The following is a 22108-nucleotide window of genomic DNA, read 5'->3' as shown; positions in this document are numbered from 1 at the left end:
CCCCTTCATCCTCTTCATCCCCCAGCCCTTCATCCCCTAGCCCTTCATTCTCTTCATCCTCCAGCCCTTCATCCCCTTCATCCTGCAGCCCTTCATCCCCCCAACCCTTCATCCCCCTGGCCCTTCATCCCCTTCATTCCCCAACCCTTCATCCCCCAGCTCTTCATCCCCTTCATCCCCCCAGCCCTTTATCCCCCCCAGCCCAGCATCCCCTTCATCCTCCAGTCCTTCATCCCCCCAGCTCTTCATAGCCCAGCCCTTCATCCCCCAGCCCTTCATCCTCCAGCCCTTCATCCCCTTCATCCTCCAGCCCTTCATCCCCCAGCCCTTCACCCCCTTCATCCCCCAGTCCTTCATTCCCCCAACCCTTCATCCCCCCAGCCCTTCATCCCCTTTATCCCCCATCCCTTCATCTCCTTCATCCCCCAGTCCTTCATCCCCCAGCCCTTCATCCTCTTCATCCCCCATCCCTTCATCCCCCAGCCCTTCATTCCCCCAACCCTTCATCCCCCTGGCCCTTCATCCCCTTCATTCCCCAACCATTCATCCCCCAGCTCTTCATCCCCTTCATCCCCCCAGCCCTTCATAGCCCAGCCCTTCATCCCCTAGCCCTTCATCCTCCAGCCCTTCATCCCCTTCATCCTCCAGCCCTTCATCCCCCTCATCCCCCAGCCCTTCATTCCCCCAGCCCTTCATCCCCCAGCCCTTCATTCCCCCAACCCTTCATCCCCCCAGCCCTTCATCCTCTTCATCCCCCATCCCTTCATCCCCCAGCCCTCCATCCCCTTCATCCCCCAGCCCTCCATCTCCTTCATCCCCCCAGCCCTCCATCCCCTTCATCCCCCAGCCCTTCATCCCCCCAGCCCTTCATCCTCTTCATCCCCCATCCCTTCATCCCCCAGCCCTCCATCTCCTTCATCCCCCCAGCCCTCCATCCCCTTCATCCCCCAGCCCTTCATTCCCCCAACCCTTCATCCCCCAGCCCTTCACCCCCTTCATCCCCCAGCCCTCCATCCCCTTCATCCCCCAGCCCTCCATCCCCTTCATCCCCCAGCCCTCCATTCCCTTCATCCCCCATCCGCGGGGCTGCTGCTTCCCGTCCATCCCCGCGGCTCCTGCCGGAGGTGAGGGTGACCCCCTTTTCCTGTGCCAGGGGCTCCCTGGCAACGCCGCCTTTTCTTTGGCAGCGGCTCCTCCACCCCCTGGCGGGGCCGGGGGCTCTGAAAGCCCCGCTGCACTTTTGAACTTGCTGCCGGCGCGTTCGGGGCCAGCGGCGGCGGGGCCGGGCCCAGCGGGGACCCGGTGCAATTGCCCAGAAGTTATTAATAGGCTGGGGAAGAATGTGAGGATGGGCCGGGGAAAGGGTGAGGGTGAGGAGCGGGGGGGAGAGAGAGGCAGGGAGGGTCAGCGAAAGGGAGACGGGGTGATGAGGGGAGAGAAGGGAGTGATGGCATGCAGGGGAGACAAAGAGGCAAAGGGATGGGATGGGCACAGGATGGGCACACAGGGGCATGCACAGGCTGGCGATGGCAGGTCCCAGTGCCCTGCTCCTTGTGCAGGTGTCTGAGGGGTGGCCGTGCTGCAGGAGAGGTGTCTGGCTATCGCTGGCCAGGGGCTGTGTACAAATCACAAGCAGGACGGTGTCCCAGACATCTTTGCGTTAAAAATCTTTCCTTAGGATTTTTCCTCCTGAGAAGCTGAGAGGCTTCAGGAACAAAATGTAAACAATGGTTATCTGCTGCTGTGGAATGCAACAGGTGCATCTGTGATTGGTCTCATCTGCTTGTTTGTAATTAATGGTCAATCACAGCACAGCTGACTCTGACAGAGAGAGAGCCACAAACCTTTGTTATCATTCTTTCTTTTCTATTCTTAGCTTAGCTAGCCTTCTGAGATGAAACCTTTTCTTCTATTCTTTTAGTATAGTTTTAATGTAATATATATCATAAAACAATAAATCAAGCCTTCTGTAACATGGAGTCAGATCCTCATCTCTTCCCTCATCCTCAGACCCCTGTGACCACAGGACGGGGCTGCTGTGGAATGTGCCTTGAGCTGTTTTATTTTTCAGCATCCGCCTCATTACGTGGTTATAACAAGGAGAAGATACCACCAGCTCACATCTCAGGCAGCAGATGCCTTTAGCAGCTTTCCCAAAACCCTCTGATTTTGTGGATTCCCACATCTAACCCCAGAGAACAGAGGGACCAGGCCTGGGAGTCCAGTCCATGGCAAGGCATTTCTCTCGCAGGAAGAAATATCGCTCGGGGTTCATGAGCCAAATTTGCCATCTAGTGGCCCTGGGGACCATTGCAGAGGGACATTGCAGAAGGCACTGCCCGTCACTTTCTCCCCACAGATAAAATCCAGAGTGATTCTGCTGCTGCTTTACTGGCCGGGGCCCAGAAATTGTCCCTGAGGTGACATTCCCTTGGGGCGGCTGCGTTTCAGGGAGCCACCCTCAGCCATGGGGCACTCTCCTGTTCCCCAAACCTTGCTGCTCACAGTGCCAAGCTGAGCCTTGTGCTGGCTCTGGGTGCTGGCCCAGCCTGCAGGGACTGTCCCTGGGCAGCACCAAGGCCTGGCACAGCTGCAGCCCTTGCTGGGCTCCTGTCCCTGTGCCAGAGCAGAGCTCAGCCCCTGCCCCTGTGCCTGCCCTGGGGAGGAGCTGCAGCCCCCGAGGAGCCTCCCCTCAGTCTCCTGGGCTGCAGCTGAACGAGCCAAGTGCCCTCAGCTGCTCCTCAGCCCTTCCCCAGCTCCGTGTCCCTCCTCTGGGCACTCTCCAACAGCTTTGGGTCCTTCTGATCTCGTGGTGCCCAAAGTGCCCCCAGCACTGGAGCTGAGGCTGCCCCAGGGCAGAGCAGAGTGGGACAATCCCAATCCCTTCCTTCAGCCAGCTTTGACCATCCTGGCTCCTTGCCTCATCTTGCCCCCAGAGAGCTCTTCCAGAAAGCAGAGGAGTCTCCAAGTTACCTTTGAGGCCTTTGGAGACTCAGAGCTGGGGAAACATGGGGGTTTGAGGAAAGGGAAGAACCTGGGGCAGGGCACCCCAGGGCCTGGGCCAGCAGAGCCTCCTTTGGGCTCTCACCCAGGATTTCTCTTTATGAACAGCTGTCCCTGGGTCAGAGAGAGCTTTGGCCATCCTGTCTGTGGTTGTGACTGGCAGACAAGAGGATGTGGTGCAGTCAGAGGGGAAAAAAAAGGCATCAGTATAAGTCAATGTCCACAGCTTTAATGCACAGCTGTCCTGAGTAAAACATCAATAAATAGAGGTAATAATAATAATTAGAGCAGCCCCAACAAACCCAGCTGTCACCAGTTTGGCTTCAGTCATGTGTGCTGTGCCCTTGTCAGCGAGGGGTGCTGGTGCTGCACTAACACAGAGGACACAGAATCAGCACCGTGTCCCTCCCCACTCATGGGGATCTGCTGGAGGAAACCTCCAGCTCCCTGAACACCAGTCTGGGCAGAACCTCCTGAGGCACCCGTGGGCTCCCACCTTGCTTCACGCCCAGCATCACGAGGCCTCAGCTGCTCCCTGCCCCTTGCACTGCCTGAGGGGCAGGAGGAGCACAACCGAGTGTGAGCATCACACACAGCCCATGCCCAGGGAGGCCTGAGGGCACCCCAGAGCTCTAGCACTGCTTGTGGGGCTCCTCCAGGGTGACATAGGGCACCACAACAGGCCACGAGTCGCTGGGCCAGTATTCCAGCTTGGGCTTGAACGAGGGCATCTCGTAGCTGACGTCGAAGTAGATGACCAGAGGGCAGCAGTACAGCAGGGACAGGGCTATCAGCACGTGCCTGCCAAGGAAACCAAAACTGTGGGTTGGACAGAGGGTCGTGGCATGGTCACCCTGAGGCTGCAGCCCCCAAAGGTCCCAGGAGGGCTGCAGGGAGTGTGGGTCCTGCAGGGTTTGTGCCTAAAGGGAGATCCTGGCAGACTCTGAGAGCTGGGCTGGGGTGGCAGAGGGGACTCATTCCAAAAATTCCCTATTTCCTGACTTGTCTGTCCCAACCATCCCTGTGCTTTGTGGGGATGGTTCTGAATGTGCAGCACTTGCCTAGAGGGAGATCCTGGCAGAGCTCTGTGAGAGCTGGGATGGGGACAATTCCTGGTGCAGCGGGGCTGGGGTGGCAGAGGGGACTCATCCCAACCATTCCCCATTTCCTGGCTGCATTGTCTGCAGGGAGTGTGTGTCCTGCAGGGTTTGTGCCTAAAGGGAGATCCTGGCAGAGCTCTGTGAGCTGGGATCAATTCCTGGTGCAGCGGGGACTCATCCCAACCATTCCTCATTTCTTGGTGCAGTGGGGCTGTTGTGGCATAAGGGACTCATTGCAACCATTCCCCATTTCCTGCCTTGTCTGTCCCAGCCATCCCAGTGCTGCTTTGTGGGGATGGATCTGAGTGTGCAGCACTTGCAGCCCCACCTGGGCAGGCACTGAAATGTCAGGTCCAAACAAAGCTCTGCCTTTCAGTTTGGCTGCTGAAAGAACCTCTAGAATGTTGTATTTCACACAGCAGCCTGGGAGCAGCCACAGCCCTTTGAGAGCCCACCTGGAGGGACTTCTGGAACCATTTCACTTGCAGAACTGTGCTTGGGTGGTATGAAGGAGGAGAGGGACACTAAACAGCGAATCCTTGGGCTGACTGAGGAGAAACAGCAATAATGACAGGAAAGGGGGACAGGGTGGGGAAATAATTTTTCTCTTCCTCTGCTGTGGGCCTTTCAGGGCTGGGATTCCTGGATTCCTTACCAGAAGCTGTGGAAGTAGGGGAAGTTGATGGCCTGCCAGAGCCAGCAGAGCCAGCGGTCACTGATCCAGCTGGTGATGGCCAGGGCCCACCACATCACCATGACCGCGGCCATGCGGTGAACACGCTTGTCATTGCACCTGCAGGACACAGAGAGGGACAGGGAGCACTGAAATCACGTTGGGAGGAAAGGGAGCTGTAAACAGGGCTGGTTCCTGCCTGCACATGCAGCAGGGCAAACCCCAGCAAGCTCCTTCTGGAGAGTAACCCACGGGAGCTGGGGAAGTGTGGCTCTGGGGAGAGGATTTCTGACTTTCTGCGGGTGAGGATGAGGCTGGGAGATGTCAAAGCACTCCTGTCTTTCTCTCCAGACCCTGGTGGGTTCTCCCAGCCTCACACTAAATGCCCCACAAAAGGGAAGGAGCTGCAGAGATGGCAGCCAACAGGGAGAATCATGGACTCATAGAGCTGTAAATATTAGAAAATACCTCTAAGATCATCATGTCCAGCTCTTAACCCAGCACCACCAGCATGTTCAGCACAAAACCCTGTTCTCAAATGCCACTTCCACGGGGCATTTCTGAAAACTTCACAGGGCATTTTTGAAAACTTCCAGGGATGTTTTCCAAAATGCCCTGTGTTCGAAAATTTCCAGGGTTGATGACTCCACCACTGTCCCATGGGTTTTTGAAGCTTTCCAGGGGTGATGATTCCACCACTGTCCCATGGGTTTTTGAAGCTTTCCAGGGGTGATGATTCCACCACTGTCCCATGGGTTTTTGAAAACTCCCAAGGGGGAGAAATCATGGACTCATAGAACTATAAATATTAAAAAATACCTCTAAGATCATCATGGCCAGCTCTTAAACCAGCACCACCACCACATTCAGCACAAACCCTGTTCTCAAATGCCACATCCACAGGGCACTTTTGGAAACTTCCAGGGATGTTTTCAAAAATGCCATGTGTTTGAAACCTTCCAGGGGTGATGATTCCACCACTGTCCCACGGGTTTTTGGAACCTTCCAGAGATGATGATTCCACCACTGTCCCATGGGTTTTTGAAGCTTTCCAGGGATGATGATTCCACCACTGTCCCATGGGTTTTTGGAACCTTCCAGAGATGATGATTCCACCACTGTCCCATGGGTTTTTGGAACCTTCCAGAGATGATGATTGCACCACTGTCCCATGGGTTGTCCCCATTCTGCCACCTGTGCCAGGCGCCCTTCCTGTACCCCACTGCCTGCCTGCTCCCTCCCAAGCACACGTGGCTGGTGAAGACTTGGTCTCAATTCCCTGTTGAGGACAGAGTCACTGCCCAGCAGGAGCACAGCTGGAGCTGCAGGTACCCCCCGAGCCCACTCCTTACTTCTTGAGCTCCTTCCAGGTCAGGTAGAGCAGGTGGAAGGCGATGCAGTTGAGGGCATAGGCGTTGAGGGTGGGCTTGACAAAGGACATCAGGGTGCTGATCACGGTGGTGATACCAGTCAGCCAGAAGAAATGTCTCCTGAGGGGAATGGGGACAGAGTGTCAGTGTAGAGGAGAGTAAGGATGGGAAAGGTCCTGAGAGGGGCAAAGCTTCCCCAGCACCTCCCTTCTGCCTGCATGTGGCTGATCTCAGTGTTTTTGGGGTCCTGCAGGGAGGGTGAGGTAGCAGCCCCCGGTGAGTGTTTGACAGACCCAGGGGCTGCTCCTGCACTTTCCTGGGGTGCCAGGGGTGAGGCACGGGGATGAGGCACAGGCAGGGAGCTCTGCACAGGGAAGGGCTGTGCAAACACCGATCTGGGCTCCCTGAGCAACAATAGGGCTCAGAGGGGCCTTTCACATGCAAATCCCTTCCCAAGTCCCTCTCTCTCCCCCAGCTGTGTCTCCTCGGTGAACTCCTGGTGACCTCCTGTTCACCATGGGAAGATTGGAGCAGGTCTGTGCAAGGAGCTGGGCTGGCTCAGGGGGCTCCAGCCAGGAGGGAGCATCCCCTGAGCAAAGCCCTGCTGGGTTCCCGTTCCTGCGGGTGTCACACACATCCTGTATGGAAAATCCTTTCCTTAGGATTTTTCCTCCTGAGAAGCTGAGAGGTGTCAAGAATAAAATGTAAACATTGATTATCTGCTGCTGTGGAATGCAACAGGTGGATCTGTGATTGGCCTCATGTGGTTGTTTCTAATTAATGGCCAATCACAGCCAGCTGGCTCAGACTCTCTGTCCAAGCTACAAACCTTCGTTATCATTCTTTCCTATTGTATTCTTAGCCAGCCTTCTGATGAAATCCTTTCTTCTATTCTTTTAGTATAGTTTATATAATGTATGTAATATGTATGTATTATATATGTATGTATTTTATGTATATACACACATATATAATACTTATATATTACATACATGTAATATATATAATAATATATGATAATGTAATATATATCATAAAATGTAATATGTAATGGAATAATAAATGGAATATATATAATAAAATAATGAATTTATTATTTTATTACATATGTATATATATATATATATATATATATATATATATATATATATATATATATATATATATAAATGTAATATATAATCATAAAATAATAAATCTGCCTTCTGAAACATGGAGTCAGGTCCTCATCTCTTCCCTCATCCTCAGACCCTTGTGAACACTGTCACATGCTGGTCCATGCCCTCCCAGTGGCCCCATCCTTTCTGCTGGGCTCCTCCTTGAAATGAGGGCTGTGACCACCTTGTCCTATGGGAAACCTCCTCAGCCTTGAGGGAAATCTCTTTGTGGATGACAGAGGATGCTGGAACAGATTGACAGCAGGAGTAATTGAATGTTAATGTTCAGGAACGTTTCGTTTCCTAATTAATTTTGAAATTCTCCATGCAAAGTTTTTCTCTGCAGCGACACAAACACAAACAGCTCCAGCTGAGAGGAGAATTTTGACTTTTCCTCTGTCAGGATCTGATCCTAAAGCCCTTCAGTGACCTCAGGGCTGACCCCTTGCAGGGGAACTGGGGGATCTGTGGGTCACTACACCCCAGTGTCAGTGTCCCATCCCTCCCTCAGAGCCTGACCGTGTCCCTCTGGTCACACCTGGTCTTGATGCACTTGGGGAAGTAAGCCTGAGGGTACCAGAAGGAATAAGCCACAGCCAGCGTCCAGAGGATGGAGAGCTCATCCAGCAGCTGTCCCACGTAGCTCAGGGTCATGTGGAAGTACATGGAGAAGAGACCTGCAAGGAGCAAGGGCACCTTGAGATGACAAAGCTCCATCCTCCCACCAGCACTAGGAGGTTCTTGGAGGCTGTTCCTGAAGACCCACCATTCCTGAAGACCCACCATTCCCAAAGATCCACCATTCCCAAAGATCCACCATTCCTCAAGACCCACCATTCCCAAAGATCCACCATTCCTCAAGACCCACCATTCCTCAAAATTCATTCCTGAAGACCCACCATTCCTGAAGACCCACCATTCCTGAAGACCCACCATTCCCGAAGATCCACCATTCCCAAAGATCCACCATTCCTCAAGACCCACCATTCCTCAAAATCCATTCCTGAAGACCCACCATTCCTCAAGACCCACCATTCCCAAAGATCCACCATTCCTCAAGACCCACTATTCCTCAAAATCCATTCCTGAAGACCCACCATTGCCAAAGATCCACCATTCCCAAAGATCCACCATTCCTCAAGACCCACCATTCCTCAAGATTCCTCAAGATCCTCAAGACCCACCATTCCTGAGGACCCACCATTCCTCAGGGTCCACCATTCCTCAAGACCCACCATTCCTCAAGATCCACCATTCCTGAATATCCACCATTCCTGAGGGCCCACCATTCCTCAGGGTCCATTCCTCAAGACCCCCCATTCCTGAAGACCCACCATTCCTCAAGACCCATCATTCCTCAAGATTCCTCAAAATCTTTAAGACCCACCATTCCTAAAGATCCATTCCTGAAGACCCACCATTGCCAAAGACCCACCATTCCCAAAGACCCACCATTCCTCAAGACCCACCATTCCTGAAGAGGGTGTGGATTTTGCTGTTCAAGGGGGGCCAGACTGAGTCAGCCCAGTCACACCATGTGGATCACAGGGCTGGAAGCTGCACGTCTCCAGCTGGCAGCAACCATGGGCTGCAGGCTTCACACACACCTGCCTGCTTGGTTGCCCACCTGAGCTTTCCCTGTGCTTTGGCCACTGAGACCCTCCAAATGTCTCATGTTGGGTATTCTGGCAACCTGTCTGAGTTTTATCTGTGCTTTGGCCACTGAGGCCTTCCAAAGATCTCATGTTGGGTTTTCTGGCACCCTGTCTGAGTTTTATCTGTGCTTTGGCCACTGAGACCCTCCAAAGGTCTCATGTTGGGTAGTTTGGCACCCTGAGTTTTCTTTGTGCTTTGGCCACTGAGACCTTCCAAAGATCTCCTGTGATTTGGCCACTGAGGCCTTCCAAATGTCTCATGTTGGGTATTCTGGCAACCTGTCTGAGTTTTATCTGTGCTTTGGCCACTGAGAGCCTCCAAAGATCTCATGTTGGGTAGTCTGGCAACCTGTCTGAGTTTTCCCTGTGCTTTGGCCATTGGGACCCTCCAAAAGTCTCATGTTGGGTTTTCTGGCAACCTGTCTGAGTTTTCCCTGTGCTTTGGCCACTGAGACCTTGCACAGACCTCATGTTAGGTAGTTTTGTGACTTGTCTGTTTTTCCCACAGTGCTGGCACCCACCTACGAGGATGAGCAGCCCTGAGACAAAGTAGAGGGGCACAGCCTTCTTCTGGCAGTACTGCCTGTTCAGGTACAGCAGCGCAGGGGACAGCAGAAAGAAGCTCACATTGCTGATCTGAAAAACAAGAGACACCCTCAGCTCCTCTGTGACCGTGTTCACAGGGGGTTTATGTTGAAGGAAGAGATGAGGATCTGACTCCAAATCTCAGAAGGGCTGATTTATTATTTTATGATATATGTCACATTGAAAGTATACTAAAAGAATAGAAGAAAAGGTTTCACCAGAAAGCTAGCTAAGAATAGAATGGAAAAGAATGATAACAAAGGTTTGTGTCTCAGATTCTCTGTCTGAGCCAGCTCATTGTGATTGGCCATTAATTATAAGCATCCAAGCATGGCCCAATCCCAGATACACCTGTTGCATTCCACAGCAGCAGATAATCAATGTTTATCTTTTGTTCCTGAGGCCTCTCAGCTTCTCAGGAGGAAAAATCCTAAGGAAAGGATTTTTTATAGAAGATGTCTGTGACACTCGTGGGCAAGCCCTGTCCCACCCCGTGGCTCAGCATCTCCTGATCTCCAGCAGGAAGCAGGGGTTGTTCTTGGCACAGGGAGAGGGCAGAGGTGTTTCTCCAGAAGCCAGGCTGGAACTGGAAGGGCAGCTCTTGCTGTGGCAGCCAGCAGTGGCTGCAGACACCTCTGCCCTCCCTCTGAGCTGCTGTGTCCCTTTTGGGTGATGCTGGTTTATCTTCAGCTGCCTGGTACCTCCAACAACTCCTCAGTTTGCATCCATCTCCCTCTCATGCCAACCCAGACCCTCCAGGAGCTGCCTGGATGGCTCCTGACCATTCCAGCCACCCTGTGAGGGGTTGGGAGGGTGTGAGGAGCTCGGCCAGCACAGCAAGGCACGGTCAGCAAAACATCCTGACCTGGGAGTGGGTGTGGTGGGGAGCAGCAGGATGAGCAGGACAGCAGGAGGTGGGGACAGGCAGCACTGAGGTGACATCCTGTGGTGTCAGGTGTGAAGCCACCTGGCCTGGGGAGGAGAGGTGTTCTGGACACTGCTAATTACATGAGGTCATCAACCTCCTCTAAACACACCTAGCAAATGAACACAGAGGAATTGTTCTGCTCTGGCTTCCAACTCTGCAAAATTCCTGCTTTGACTGACTTTGATTAGTCTGGGGAGGAGGGGATGGTGCTGAGGAGGAGGGGATGGTGCTGGGGAGGAGGAGATGGTGCTGAAGAAGAGAGTGCTGAGCAAGATGGGATGGTGCTGGGGAGCAGGGGTGGGTGCTGAGAAAGAGGGAATGGTGCTGAGGAAAAGGAGATGGTGCTGAGGAGGAAAGAATGGTGCTGGAGAGGAGAGGATGGTGCTGAGGAGGAAGGGATGGTGCTGAGGAAGAGGAGAGGGTGCTGGGGAAGAGGGGATGGTGCTGAGGAAGAGGATGGTGCTGAGGAAGAGGAAATGGTGCTGGGGAGGAGAGGATGGTGCTGGGGAGGAGGAGATGGTGACGAGGAGGAGGGATGGTGCTGGGGAATAGGGGATGTGCTGGGGAGGAGAGGATGGTGCTGAGGAAGAGGAAATGGTGCTGGGGAGGAGAGGATGGTGCTGAGGAGGAAGAGATGGTGCTGGAGAGGAGGGAATGGTGCTGAGGAGGAGATGGTGCTGGGGAGGAGATGGTGTTGTAGAGGAGGAGATGGAGCTGGGGAAGAGGGGATGGTGCCGGGGAAGATGAGATGGTGCTGGAGAGGAGATGGTGCTGGGCAGGAGGGAATGGTGCTGGAGAGGAGGAGATGGAGCTGAGGAACAGGAGATGGTGCTGGGATAGAGGGAATGGTCCTGAGGAAAAGAGGATGGTGCTGGGGAGGATAGGGTGGTTCTGGGGCTCATTCTCTTGCTGGACGCACTGAAGGTGCCAGTGCTTTGTGGAGAGGACATGCCACATTTAATGGCCAAAATGTGGGAGCTGGGGAGGAGCAGTGAGTGCCCAAAGCCCGGACCTGTCTGCTGGGCCAGGCCTGCTCCACCCTGCAGCACAGGGCAGGGCAATCTGAGCTAATTTAATTTATCTCTGTGGGTTCCTACCTCGCCTTTTCCACCCGACTTTGCAAGCTCGGGGAAGGGATATCAGCGGGAAGCACGGCCTCCCCAGTGAAAATGGTTGTTGCTTATGAAAGGTTGGGATTGTGGTGCTGCATTTACCTGCCAGACAGCTCTCAGGGGCTCTGGAGCCATCTGCTGAAATGCCATTTGGCAAAGCACCAGCGTGTCTTGTATCTCAGCCTCACAATCCTTCTCCTTTCATCTTCCAGCTCCGCGCTGACCCAGACCCCACCCCTGGAATTTGGCATCCACAGCTGGATTCTCCCCCCTCAGCAGCACCAGGTAAACTGCAAAATCATCCCAGGGATCCCCTGGGACCCCAGTTTATGCTAACAGGGCTGCAAATCACCGGGATGTTGTCATTTCTCTGGAACACGCCCTCTCCTATTCCAGGGGGAAACACAATTCATGCCTAATGCGAGGTCTCTATTCCCTTAAACACCGCAGATTCATCTTGATTTTCACTAAGGCTTCCACGAGACAAGTTGATGCTCCCATTAGCGGCAGCTCTCGGGGCTGAATGGATTTGTTTTTGGATTTGTTTTCCACAGGTGCTTAGAGCCAAATCCCGGCCAATTCCCATTCCAGCCATGAAATGAGAAGCGCTGCTCCCACTTGCACCCCCGAGGTCAAATTGTTCAGAAACGACCGAGAAATCAAACAACAGCCGCGCTTCAAACATTTCTTTCCCCTTGAATTGATTAAGGAGGCTTTTGGGAAGGCAAGGAGAGGGAAAACGCTTTGGGGGAAAGGCAGGAGAGTGCAAGTGCCAGCACGAATTTCAGTGAGGAAACTGAAGAGAGAGGAGAGCCCCGCATCCCCGAGCACCGGGCATTGCAACAGCGCCATTAATTACATGATAGCTGCGTTATCACTTCATTAACTCGGGACGAGATGTGCAAGATCAGATAGCAGAAGGGAGGGAGGGAGGACCGGGGGAACCGTGCCAATAGGGTCAGGGAGATAAACGGGATTCCGAGTTTGGCGAACAGCTCCCACCCCCGTGGGGAACACGAGGAGGTTTTCATCACTCTGGTTTGTAAATGCTGACTTTCTGTCTTCCCTCTGGGATGTGGCAAGCTCTGTCTCAGATGTGGTTGGGAGGGTTTTGCTCCCAGGACAGACACTGGAAGTTTTTGTGGAGTTTCTGCTCAGGCTGGGACCCCCTAACACAGCTTCTATTTCAGCCTCTGCTCCCTCCGCCCGAGGAGATAAGGGAGATAAGGGAATGGTTTGGTGTGATAGGACATGTGAGAGCCCCCCTGGCTGAGCTCCCACTCCCCAATAAATGTGAATTATTGCTCCACCTGCCTCAGCTGAGCCCAACTATTTGCTTCTTCTCCTAGGAGAGTGTCAGAGCTCAGTGCATCCCTCCGGGTGTCCAGAGTTGCTGGGACCCCATCAGGGGGCTCAGAGACCCTGGCACACAGCCCCGAGCACCTGGGGATTTGATTTTGACCCCTGGAGCAAGTTACCAGCTTTGTATGAGGACCTGAAAGTCACAGAAGTTTAAATAGTATAATAATAAAACTATCACAGGGTGAAAATGTAGATTTTAGGATTTTTGGGATGGGGGTTATGGGGACAAGGTGGAGGAACTTGGGCATGTCCAGCTTTTCTTCTTCTTCTTCTTGTTCTCCATTTTCTGCAGTGATGTTGGCACTTTGGGATTGGTTTACAGTAGAAGTGCACTGTCTAACACAGGTGATAGGTATTGGGAATTAAGTGTAAATATGTTATAGGTAGTTTGTAGTATAAAAGGACAACACAGAGAGTGCCTGTGGCTGCCCTGCTCAGCAGAAAGAAAAATTTATAGATAAGAATTAATAAACAACCTCAAGACCAAAAACTGAAGAGTTCTGACTCGTTCTTCAGCCACGTGGGCTGAAACAGAGACATCCTGCACATCTCAGGGCAGCAGTTAACAACTAAGCTCAGGAGAGGAGAGGAGAGAAGCTGGGATTAGCAACACAGCTGAAATCCTGGAGCGTGAACAGGATCATTGGGAAGAGCCCAAATTCTGCAGCTCCAGCCTGAGACAGAGGGACAGAACCTTCACCTGTGACAGGTGAGATCAGCCTCTGATGGGGATTGAGGCAGGAGGGGCTGGTTTAGGCACAGCAGCAGGGGCTGCTCCTCACTCACAGAATGCACAGAATCCATAGAATCACAGAGTTCACAGAATTTACAGAATTCACAGAATGCACAGAATGGACAGAATCCATAGAATTCACAGAATTCACAGAATTCACAGAATGCACAGAATTTAAAGAATTCACAGAATTCACAGAATGCACAGGATGCACAGAATCCATAGAATTCACAGAATTTACAGACTTTACAGAATTCACAGAATGCACAGAATGGACAGAATCCATAGAATTCGCAGAATTCACAGAATTTACAGAATTCACAGAATGCACAGAATTTAAAGAACTCACAGAAATTACAGAATTCACAGAATGGATGCTCCAGCCAGGCACTTTCTGCAGTGGAAGGAGATTTCCTGGCAGGGAAGGATTCAAGGGTTCATTCAGGGAAGGACTCCAGCCTGAGACAGAGGGACAGAACCTGCACCTGTGACAGCTGAGATCAGCCTCTGGTGGGGATTGAGGCAGGAGCTGCTGCTTTGAGCCAGAAGACAATAAATGTCTGGGTCACTGAGTCACTGTAAATGGAGCTCTGCTGCTGAACTGCATCCAGCCATGAGCCACCATGTGTTATTGGCTACCTCAAGGTGCTGTTTACATTCTTTTCTCATACCCCTGGTGCTTGTTTCCAATAAAAAGCATCCGAGGCAAGCAGGCCTGAGAGAGTGTGGCTGGCACGGAGCAATCCCCAGCAGCACATTTGGCACAGAGCAGCTCTGCTCCAGCCCCAGGCAGGGCTGGGAGGAAGACATTGAAGAGGAAGCTCTGTGAGCAAATTCTGCTGATTTAGTGAGGCTTGGCTGGGTTCCCAGCTGGCCTAAAACTCCAGAAAAAATGAGGTAAATATTGGTGTAATTAATTCAGGGCAGTAACAATTGCAGCAACCTGAATGTGGGGAACAAATGAAGGGGGAGAAGAAGGGAAGATGCAGGCTGGGAGGATCACAGGATGGTGTCCTGTCACAGACATCTTTTATGGAAAATCCTTTCCTTAGGATTTTTCCTCCTGAGAAGCTGAGAGGCCTCAGGAACAAAATGTAAACATTGATTATCTGCTGCTGTGGAATGCAACAGGTGCATCTGGGATTGGTCTCATGGGGTTGTTTCTAATTAATGGCCAATCACAGTCAGCTGGCTCAGACAGAGAGTCTGAGCCACAAACCTTTGTTATCATTCATTTTTTTCTATTCTTAGCCAGCCTTCTGATGAAATCCTTTCTTCTATTCTTTTAGTATAGTTTTAATGAAATATATACCATAAAATAATAAATCAAGCCTTCTGAAACATGGAGTCAGGTCCTCATCTCTTCCCTCATCCCCAGACCCCTGTGAACACTGTCACAGTGCCCTGAGCCCCAGATTTCTATAATCCTTTCTATAATCTAGATTTCTATGATTCTTTAGGGCACATCACAAGGAGCCTGATCCTGGGGGAGATCCCAGAGCGGGAATGGGGATCCCTGTGCTGCTGCTGCAGGGTTGAAACCCAGGCAGTGCCAGGCAAGGATGGGACCCGGGCAATGCCAAACAGGCTGAAGGAGGGTCCCAGGCAGTGCCAACCAAGGATGGGATGTAGGCAGTGCCAAACAGGCTGTGCTGGGTGAAGAAGTGTCCCAGGCAGTGCCAAACAGGCTGAAGGAGGGAGCCAGGCAGTGGCAAACAGACCATGCTGCTCAGGAATGGTCCCAGGCAGTGCCAGCCAGACTGTTCTGGCTGAAGGAGGGTCCCAGGCAGTGCCAAACAGGCTGAGGAAGGGACCCAAGCAGTGCCAGCCAAGGATGGGACTCAAGCAGTGCCAAACAGGCTGTGCTGGGTGAAGGAGGGACCCAGGCAGTGCCAGCCAAGGATGGGACTCAAGCAGTGCCAAACAGGTTGTGCTGGGTGAAGGAGGGACCCATTTAGTGCCAAACAGGCTGAAGAAGGGAGCCAGGCAGTGCCAGGCAAGGATGGGACCCGGGCAGTGCCAAACAGGTTGTGCTGGGTGAAAGAGGGACCCATTCAGTGCCAAACAGGCTGAAGAAGGGAGCCAGGCAGTGCCAGGCAAGGATGGGACCCGGGCAGTGCCAAACAGGTTGTGCTGGGTGGCGGAGAGACCCATTCAGTGCCAGCCAGGCTGTGCTGCTCAGGAAGGGCTGATGCCCATCTCAGTGATGTTCCTGCCCAATTTTGGTGACAAGGCCTGGCCCTGAGCACAGCACAGCCTTAGGGCTGTTGTCAATGCTCAGATAAGGGCAGATTTCAGGAGGGTTTGCTGCTCTGCCACCCCTTGTGTGGGCAGGGGTCACCAGCCAGCCCGAGGCTGCCATGGCAGAGTTGGATTCCTCAGGAATCACATCCTAACACAAAATTGTCTCCCTCCCTTCCTGCACTGGCACTCTGCTGATCTCCTGAGCCTGGCACAAAGTTCAGCAGTGCAGGGACCATAGAAAGCTCTTTCTGTGCTGTGGAAGAGGTGTCCAGCGTCACACAGAGGAGAAAAGGGCAAATCCAACTGCTGGGGAAAAATCCTGCAGGGTTTGCTTGTCCATATCCCTCCCTGTGTTATACAAATACAGACATTGCCCTCTTGCAACGTACAATTATATGGATCCTGCCCGGGAATTCAGCATTGAGAGATCCAAATTTTTTTCTTAATTATATGTCAATATTTGCCTTGGTATTGAAATCAGACCTATTTCTGTTGGCTCTCTTGGGCTACTTCATCACACAAACATCACTAAACTTTTTTTTTTATCAGGTTGGAAGTTAAATTCATTAGATCTTCACTTTTTTTTTTTTTTTTTTTTTTTACCTGCTCCTTCACCGATGCTCTTGCATCTCTGAGTTGCAAAATTTCAAGTTCTCTCTCTCCCTCAGTTATCACTTTCCTTTTTATGCATTGGAGAGCTTTTCCTCACTGTGCCTGAGCCCCACACAGTGAGAATTCATCCCAGTGGTGTGGAATGGAAACCTGGGAGGTGGCTGTGGCTCCTCCAGGACTGGGAACCTGGGTGAGATGTTCAGAATTTAGAAACCTGTGCCAGGCTGCTGAGAGTTAATGTTTTTATGGGAATTACAGGGCCTACAAGGATTAGTCATGCATCTGGCTACACCAGCTGGTGTCCAGCACAGGAGTCAGGCACTGAAGGGCTTTTGAAGAGCTCCTGAGATAGCTGCTGGTGTGATAAGAGCTCTGAGCTACTTTATAAGCCTGGTGTCAGTGGTATCTCAGCTCCTGCTTAAAAAATGCTGCCTTGTGTCTCAAACTAGGACATGAGGCAAATTTACCTCCTGGAAGGAAGGAATTCACACCAAAAGCAAACCCTTCACTTTCAGGCAATCAGCCCCTCTGCAGTGTCAGCAGCCACTCAAACCCAGAGGCTTTGGGCACTTCCAGCTGCATTTAGAATGGTTTGGTTTGGGAGGGACCTTAAAGATCATCTCCTTCCACCCCTTGCCATGGGCAGGGTTCCACTCACACAGGTCACTCCAAGCCCTGACATCTGAGATGCTGATGGGAGTGTTGAGTGATTTCTGCATCCCCTTGCTCATTTCCCTGCTCTGCACTGAGATAGCTGTTGGTGTGATAAGAGCTCTGAGCTACTTTACAAGCCTGGTGTCAGTGGTATCTCAGCTCCTGTTTAAAAAATGCTGCTTTATGTCTCAAACTAGGACATGAGGCAAATTTACCTCCCGGAAGGAAGGAATTCACACCAAAAGCAAACCCTTCACTTCAGGCTTTGTGCTCTTGCTGGCAATCAGCCCCTCTGCAGTGTTAGCAGCCACTCAAACCCAGAGGCTTTGGGCACTTCCAGCTGAATTTACAATGGTTTGAATTGGAAAGGATGTTCAAGATCATCCCCTTCCACCCGTTGCCATGGGCAGGGATATGTTCCACTCACACAGGTCACTCCAAGCCCTGACATCTGAGATGCTGATGGGAGTGTTGAGTGATTTCTGCATCTCCTTGCTCATTTCCCTGCTCTGCAGCTCTGAGCCCATGCAGCAGCAAACAGCACAAAACACCCGTCTGGGTGCCACAGGGAAGCAGGGTTTGCTCTGGACAGGCAAATCTTTCTTTGCTGAGTGCCCCAAAGAGCAGTGAGCACACACAGCCCCCTCCTCTGAGACCCTGGAGCCTGCAGGACTCGGTCCGGGCAATTATTGTCATTACAGGTAATTTATTAAAAACAGGAAATGCTTTAAAAAAAAAAAGAGGAAGAGCCATTTCCATGAGAACAAGATCTTCTAGTATTAGGCAGCAATTGCCAAAAGCTGTAAACAAGGCCTGTGGAAGGCTGTAAATCCACATGCCTCACACCCCTGGCAGCCTTTAATTGCTGTGAGGGAGCAGGACATGCTTGGAGAGGCTGCTTATCTCAGGCTGATACGGATGCTGCAGCCAAAGCTCTGGCACTGGAGGCAGCCTGGGTGATAAAGGATCACAGGAGGTGAAACTGGCTCATGCTCCGAGCCCAGTTCCGTGTTCCCAGCGCGCCTGACACGGTTCATGGCAGTGCTGCCTCTCGTTTGGCCGCTCCTGAGCGTTCAGCTGGGATGTGTGAGCCCTGTGTGGGGCTTAGCCCGGCTGGCAGCAGAGCTGCAGGACTGGTATAACAGGATCTCACAGATCTGGGCTGTCAGGGAGCCCTGCCAGGGCTTTCTCACTGGGAATCAACCCCCCCCCCCCCCCACACACACACACAAAACACAGAAATACCCCTGAACCCAGCACGTTTTGGGGAACAACCATTGCAAACAGCAAAAATCACCCGATTTACCTAAAGCTCAGAAAATGCTCCCCACACCAGCACCCTCCAGCACCAGGAAGCTCAAAGGAGCGAGGAGGAGGACAGAAAGCAGGGATGTGCCATGCTGTGGGGGTCCCAAAAGCAGCTCCTGGGCGCCTGGAGCCCCAATGTCCCCGGGGCACTCACGGTGTTGTAGTACTCAGCGATCACCGCCGAGCGCACGAAGTTGCTCTCACACCAATCCACCTCGGCACTCTGGTAGGAGAAAATGCTCGGCATCCTCTGCGCCCTGGGGGGAAGGAGAGCAGCAGGTCAGTGCTGGGCACGGGGGAGCGCAGGGCTGCGCACACAAAGGGATCCGATCCTGCTCCTCACACGTGTGGCACCAGCACAGCGCCCTACCCAGCTACCAAGGGCTCATCATCTTCCCAACACACATCCTACTGCTCAACTGCTCCTCTCTCCCCTCGATTTGCGGGAGCTGCAAACTGCCCCAGAAAATGCTCTTGGGCTCTGAGGATGGTCACCAATCCTGAGGATGGCATTAACATCTCTCATCGGGTGCTGCTGCTGCCACAGGACTCGTCCCCATTTCAGCCCAGCGCTGGTCACCTCATCTTCTCCCTTCTCCTCACTTTCTTTGTGACTCAGACCTTCGTGCCAGGAAGGCTTCCCCTGTGCTCTGAGAGTTACCTCTGGGGAGTGGACAGCCCTGCAGAGGCTGGTGCTCATTGGCTCTGCTCTCCACTCTCATTCCTCAGCATCTTCCCAAGGGCTGGAACTCTGCTCGAGGGAGCTCAGGCCTGGAGCAGCAGCGCAGAGCCCGGGCATCGCTGCAGTGCTGGGGCACTGGGAGCACTGGGAGCACTGGGAGCACTGGGAGGTGCCTCTTTGCTCTCAATTGGGGTGCACTCCCAGGCAAAGTCCACCACTGGTTTAACGTGAGAGGGGTTGGAGTTTGACACCTCCAGCAGGTTCTCAACCGCCAGACCCAGCCTCTGGCGGCACTGCAGCTTCAAAATGGGATTCCAAACAAACAAAATCTAACCTTCTGCCTGTTTTATTCCCCCATGTCACCCCGTTTTTTTAAGATTTTCTAAGCCTTCTGATGTTAACATTCTTGTAGCGAACTTTCTCACACACTTTCTGTAAATAGCTCATTGTTTTGCACTCCTTTATAGAAGAAGAGAAAGTTGATGGACTGTTAGTTTGACCAGTGCCATTGGAGAGGTGGCACTGTCACCCTCCAATCCACTGTCACTTATAAAAAAACTATAAATGTTAAAGTAAAAAAATAAACTTCCATTTTCCTTCACCTTAAGAACAGCAGTGCGCGCTTGTGGTTTTTCGTGTCCTATAGTGACACCCCCATGTTAAAAACTTTCCTATCCTCATTGTTAAATTAAATTCATTAATTTAAAAAAGCAGTTCTGATCTTCTTTTGATCAGAAGTTTCCTATTTGCTATATATTTTTTTTTCAGATCCTTGTGACTTTAGAGCTGTTATTGAAGACAGGTGGCAACCTTAGAGGCATCTGGAAGCACCACCAAACCCATGGTATCTGGATTTTTGGTACAAAACAGAGACAGGGATCCCCTGGGGCTGAGCAGTTCAGTCCCTGGATGCTGTGTGGGACTAACCCAGCCAGCTGTGCTGCTCCAGCCCTGCAGAGTGAGCAGCTTTGGGGTGACACCAGGCAGGTGACACTGCCTCAGTGCCATCTCTGAGCTCCTGAGAGACACTGCTGGCAAACAGCTTTTCTTTGAAAACTTTTAAATCTCTAATGCAGGGAAGGGAGGTTTGTCTCAAACCCTCTCATCAGTTGATGATGTTCTTGAGGAGAAAATCCCCGTTTGCCGTGGAATGAGCTGAGCCACCGCCGTGTCCAGCAGTGCCCTGGGTGTGCAGCAGGGTGAGGCTCCCTCAGCTGCCTCTGCCTCCCTTCCCAAGCAGTTCAAAGGGAGGGAACACAGGAGTGCAGCACAAACGAGCTCTGCTGCAGCTCCTGCTCCGACCAGCCCGACCGACCCGGGGGTGAGCTGCACTCCAACCACGGCCTCTCCTCACTCCAGGCAAAGAGGTGCCAGGCGGGAGGGTTTGAGGGCTGAATCTTCACCCTCCTGGGTTTCCATGTGCTCCTTCACACCCCAGGGACTCTCTCCTCATCCCTCATTGCTTCTACAGCGATGCAAAGTGAAAAACAATCAGAGCCAGGATGGGAAATCCCAGCTCATGGATGAAGAGATGTCAGTGGAGAGACGGTGGAGGGATGGAGAAGGAGAAGGAGAAGGAGAAGGAGAAGGAGAAGGAGAAGGAGAAGGAGAAGGAGAAGGAGAAGGAGAAGGAGAAGGAGAAAAGAAGAAGGAGAAGGAGAAAAGAAGAAGGAGAAGGAGAAGGAGAAGGAGAAAAGAAGAAGGAGAAGGAGAAAAGAAGAAGGAGAAGGAGAAGGAGAAGGAGAAGGAGAAGGAGAAGGAGAAGGAGAAGGAGAAGGAGAAGGAGAAGGAGAAGGAGAAGGAGAAGGAGAAGGAGAAAGAGAAAGAAGAAGAACAACAAGAACAAGAACAAGAACAAGAACAAGAACAAGAACAAGAACAAGAACAAGAACAAGAACAAGAACAAGAACAACAAGAACAAGAACAAGAACAAGAACAAGCAGCAGAAAGATGGAAGCAGTGATGGAGTGCCCAGCTCTGGCTGCTGGTGTCTCCTCCCAGCCTGCCTTACCTGTGATCCCTGGATGGACCAGCACTGCTTCCACACGCTCCGGGAGCTCCAAGGTTTCCAGCAAAGCTGGAGCAGCAACCTGCCCTGCCTCTCTAGCTCCGGAGGAATGCCCACGGTGTGAGCTCACCACCAGCAGCCGCCAGAAAATCCCCTCTGTCCGTCCCTAGGGAAAGAGCTGGGATGGGACGGGAGTCATGTGCACCCTCCAGGCAAACCTGGGTCCCCACAGGAAACATTTTGGCTGGAGGGGTTTATATCCGTGCCCCCAGATGGGCAGGGGCAGGGAGGCAGGGCAGGCAAGCGTGAGCTGGAAGGGTTGCAGGAGCAGGGGTGGAAATGCAGCCTGAAATCATCGCAGTGCCCCCGGGCAGGCTCCCTGCGCAGGCGCCGCACCCAAACCTGGCCCTGCTTCTCCCAGGGGAGGGAACATCCACACAGCAAGCATCCAACAGCATCCAACAGCATCCACACAAACTCCCCTGCACCAGCAGAAAACCCAGTCCAAAGGTTTTCACCAGAAAGCGTTGAGCAAGGCGATGCTGCCTCTTTAAATTCAAGCCCCTTCTCCTCTTTTCTCCCCAAATGCTGTTTTATTATTATTATTTTTATCAAAAAGAATGTTGTTATCAGATCTCACTCCTTCTAGCAGGTTTATTTTGTTGTTTAGTTAAAGAACTATCCGAACAGGACACCTTTGGGTGACTGCTTTGCAAATATTTTCCTCCTGGAACCTCATTCAGGCGTTCAAGAAATTTGGCAGCAATTAAATTTCCCCCCCCCAAAACAACATTTTTTCTCCCTCCGTGTAGAGTTGAGAGAAATATGTTGTTTTCTTAAACATGAAACTTATTATATGGTTACTGTTTCCTGGTGGAGACAACACAGGCAGGGTGAGACCAAGTTCTAAGGTTCCTGTTCC

At 52.2% G+C, this 22108-nt stretch overlaps 1 protein-coding gene across 3 annotated transcripts; it reads right to left on the bottom strand.

Moving 5' to 3' along the window:
* Positions 1–3210: 3210 nt before the first annotated feature.
* ACER1 (alkaline ceramidase 1) lies at positions 3211–21523 on the bottom strand. Of its 3 annotated transcripts, none has more exons than XM_063160928.1 (7): positions 21190–21523; positions 18651–18753; positions 9480–9594; positions 7842–7980; positions 6129–6266; positions 4759–4896; positions 3211–3804 (listed from the first exon to the last, which is right to left on the bottom strand). In XM_063160928.1, the coding sequence occupies exons 2-7, from the start codon at positions 18741–18743 to the stop codon at positions 3636–3638; spliced, it is 792 nt and encodes a 263-aa protein (XP_063016998.1). In that variant the 5' UTR covers positions 18744–18753; positions 21190–21523; the 3' UTR covers positions 3211–3635. The 3 variants fall into 3 exon arrangements, with proteins under 3 accessions (XP_063016998.1, XP_063016999.1, XP_063017001.1); XM_063160929.1 differs by lacking the exon at positions 21190–21523 and adding an exon at positions 19158–19287; XM_063160931.1 differs by lacking the exon at positions 21190–21523 and adding an exon at positions 18867–19103.
* Between the last annotated feature and the right edge of the window lie 585 nt (positions 21524–22108).

This window comes from Melospiza melodia, chromosome 7 (genome assembly GCF_035770615.1).
Source record: "Melospiza melodia melodia isolate bMelMel2 chromosome 7, bMelMel2.pri, whole genome shotgun sequence".
NCBI classification, from domain to species: Eukaryota; Metazoa; Chordata; class Aves; order Passeriformes; family Passerellidae; genus Melospiza; species Melospiza melodia.
Note: the sequence above shows the minus strand (reverse complement) of the source record. Positions and strands in the feature narration are given on the sequence as shown.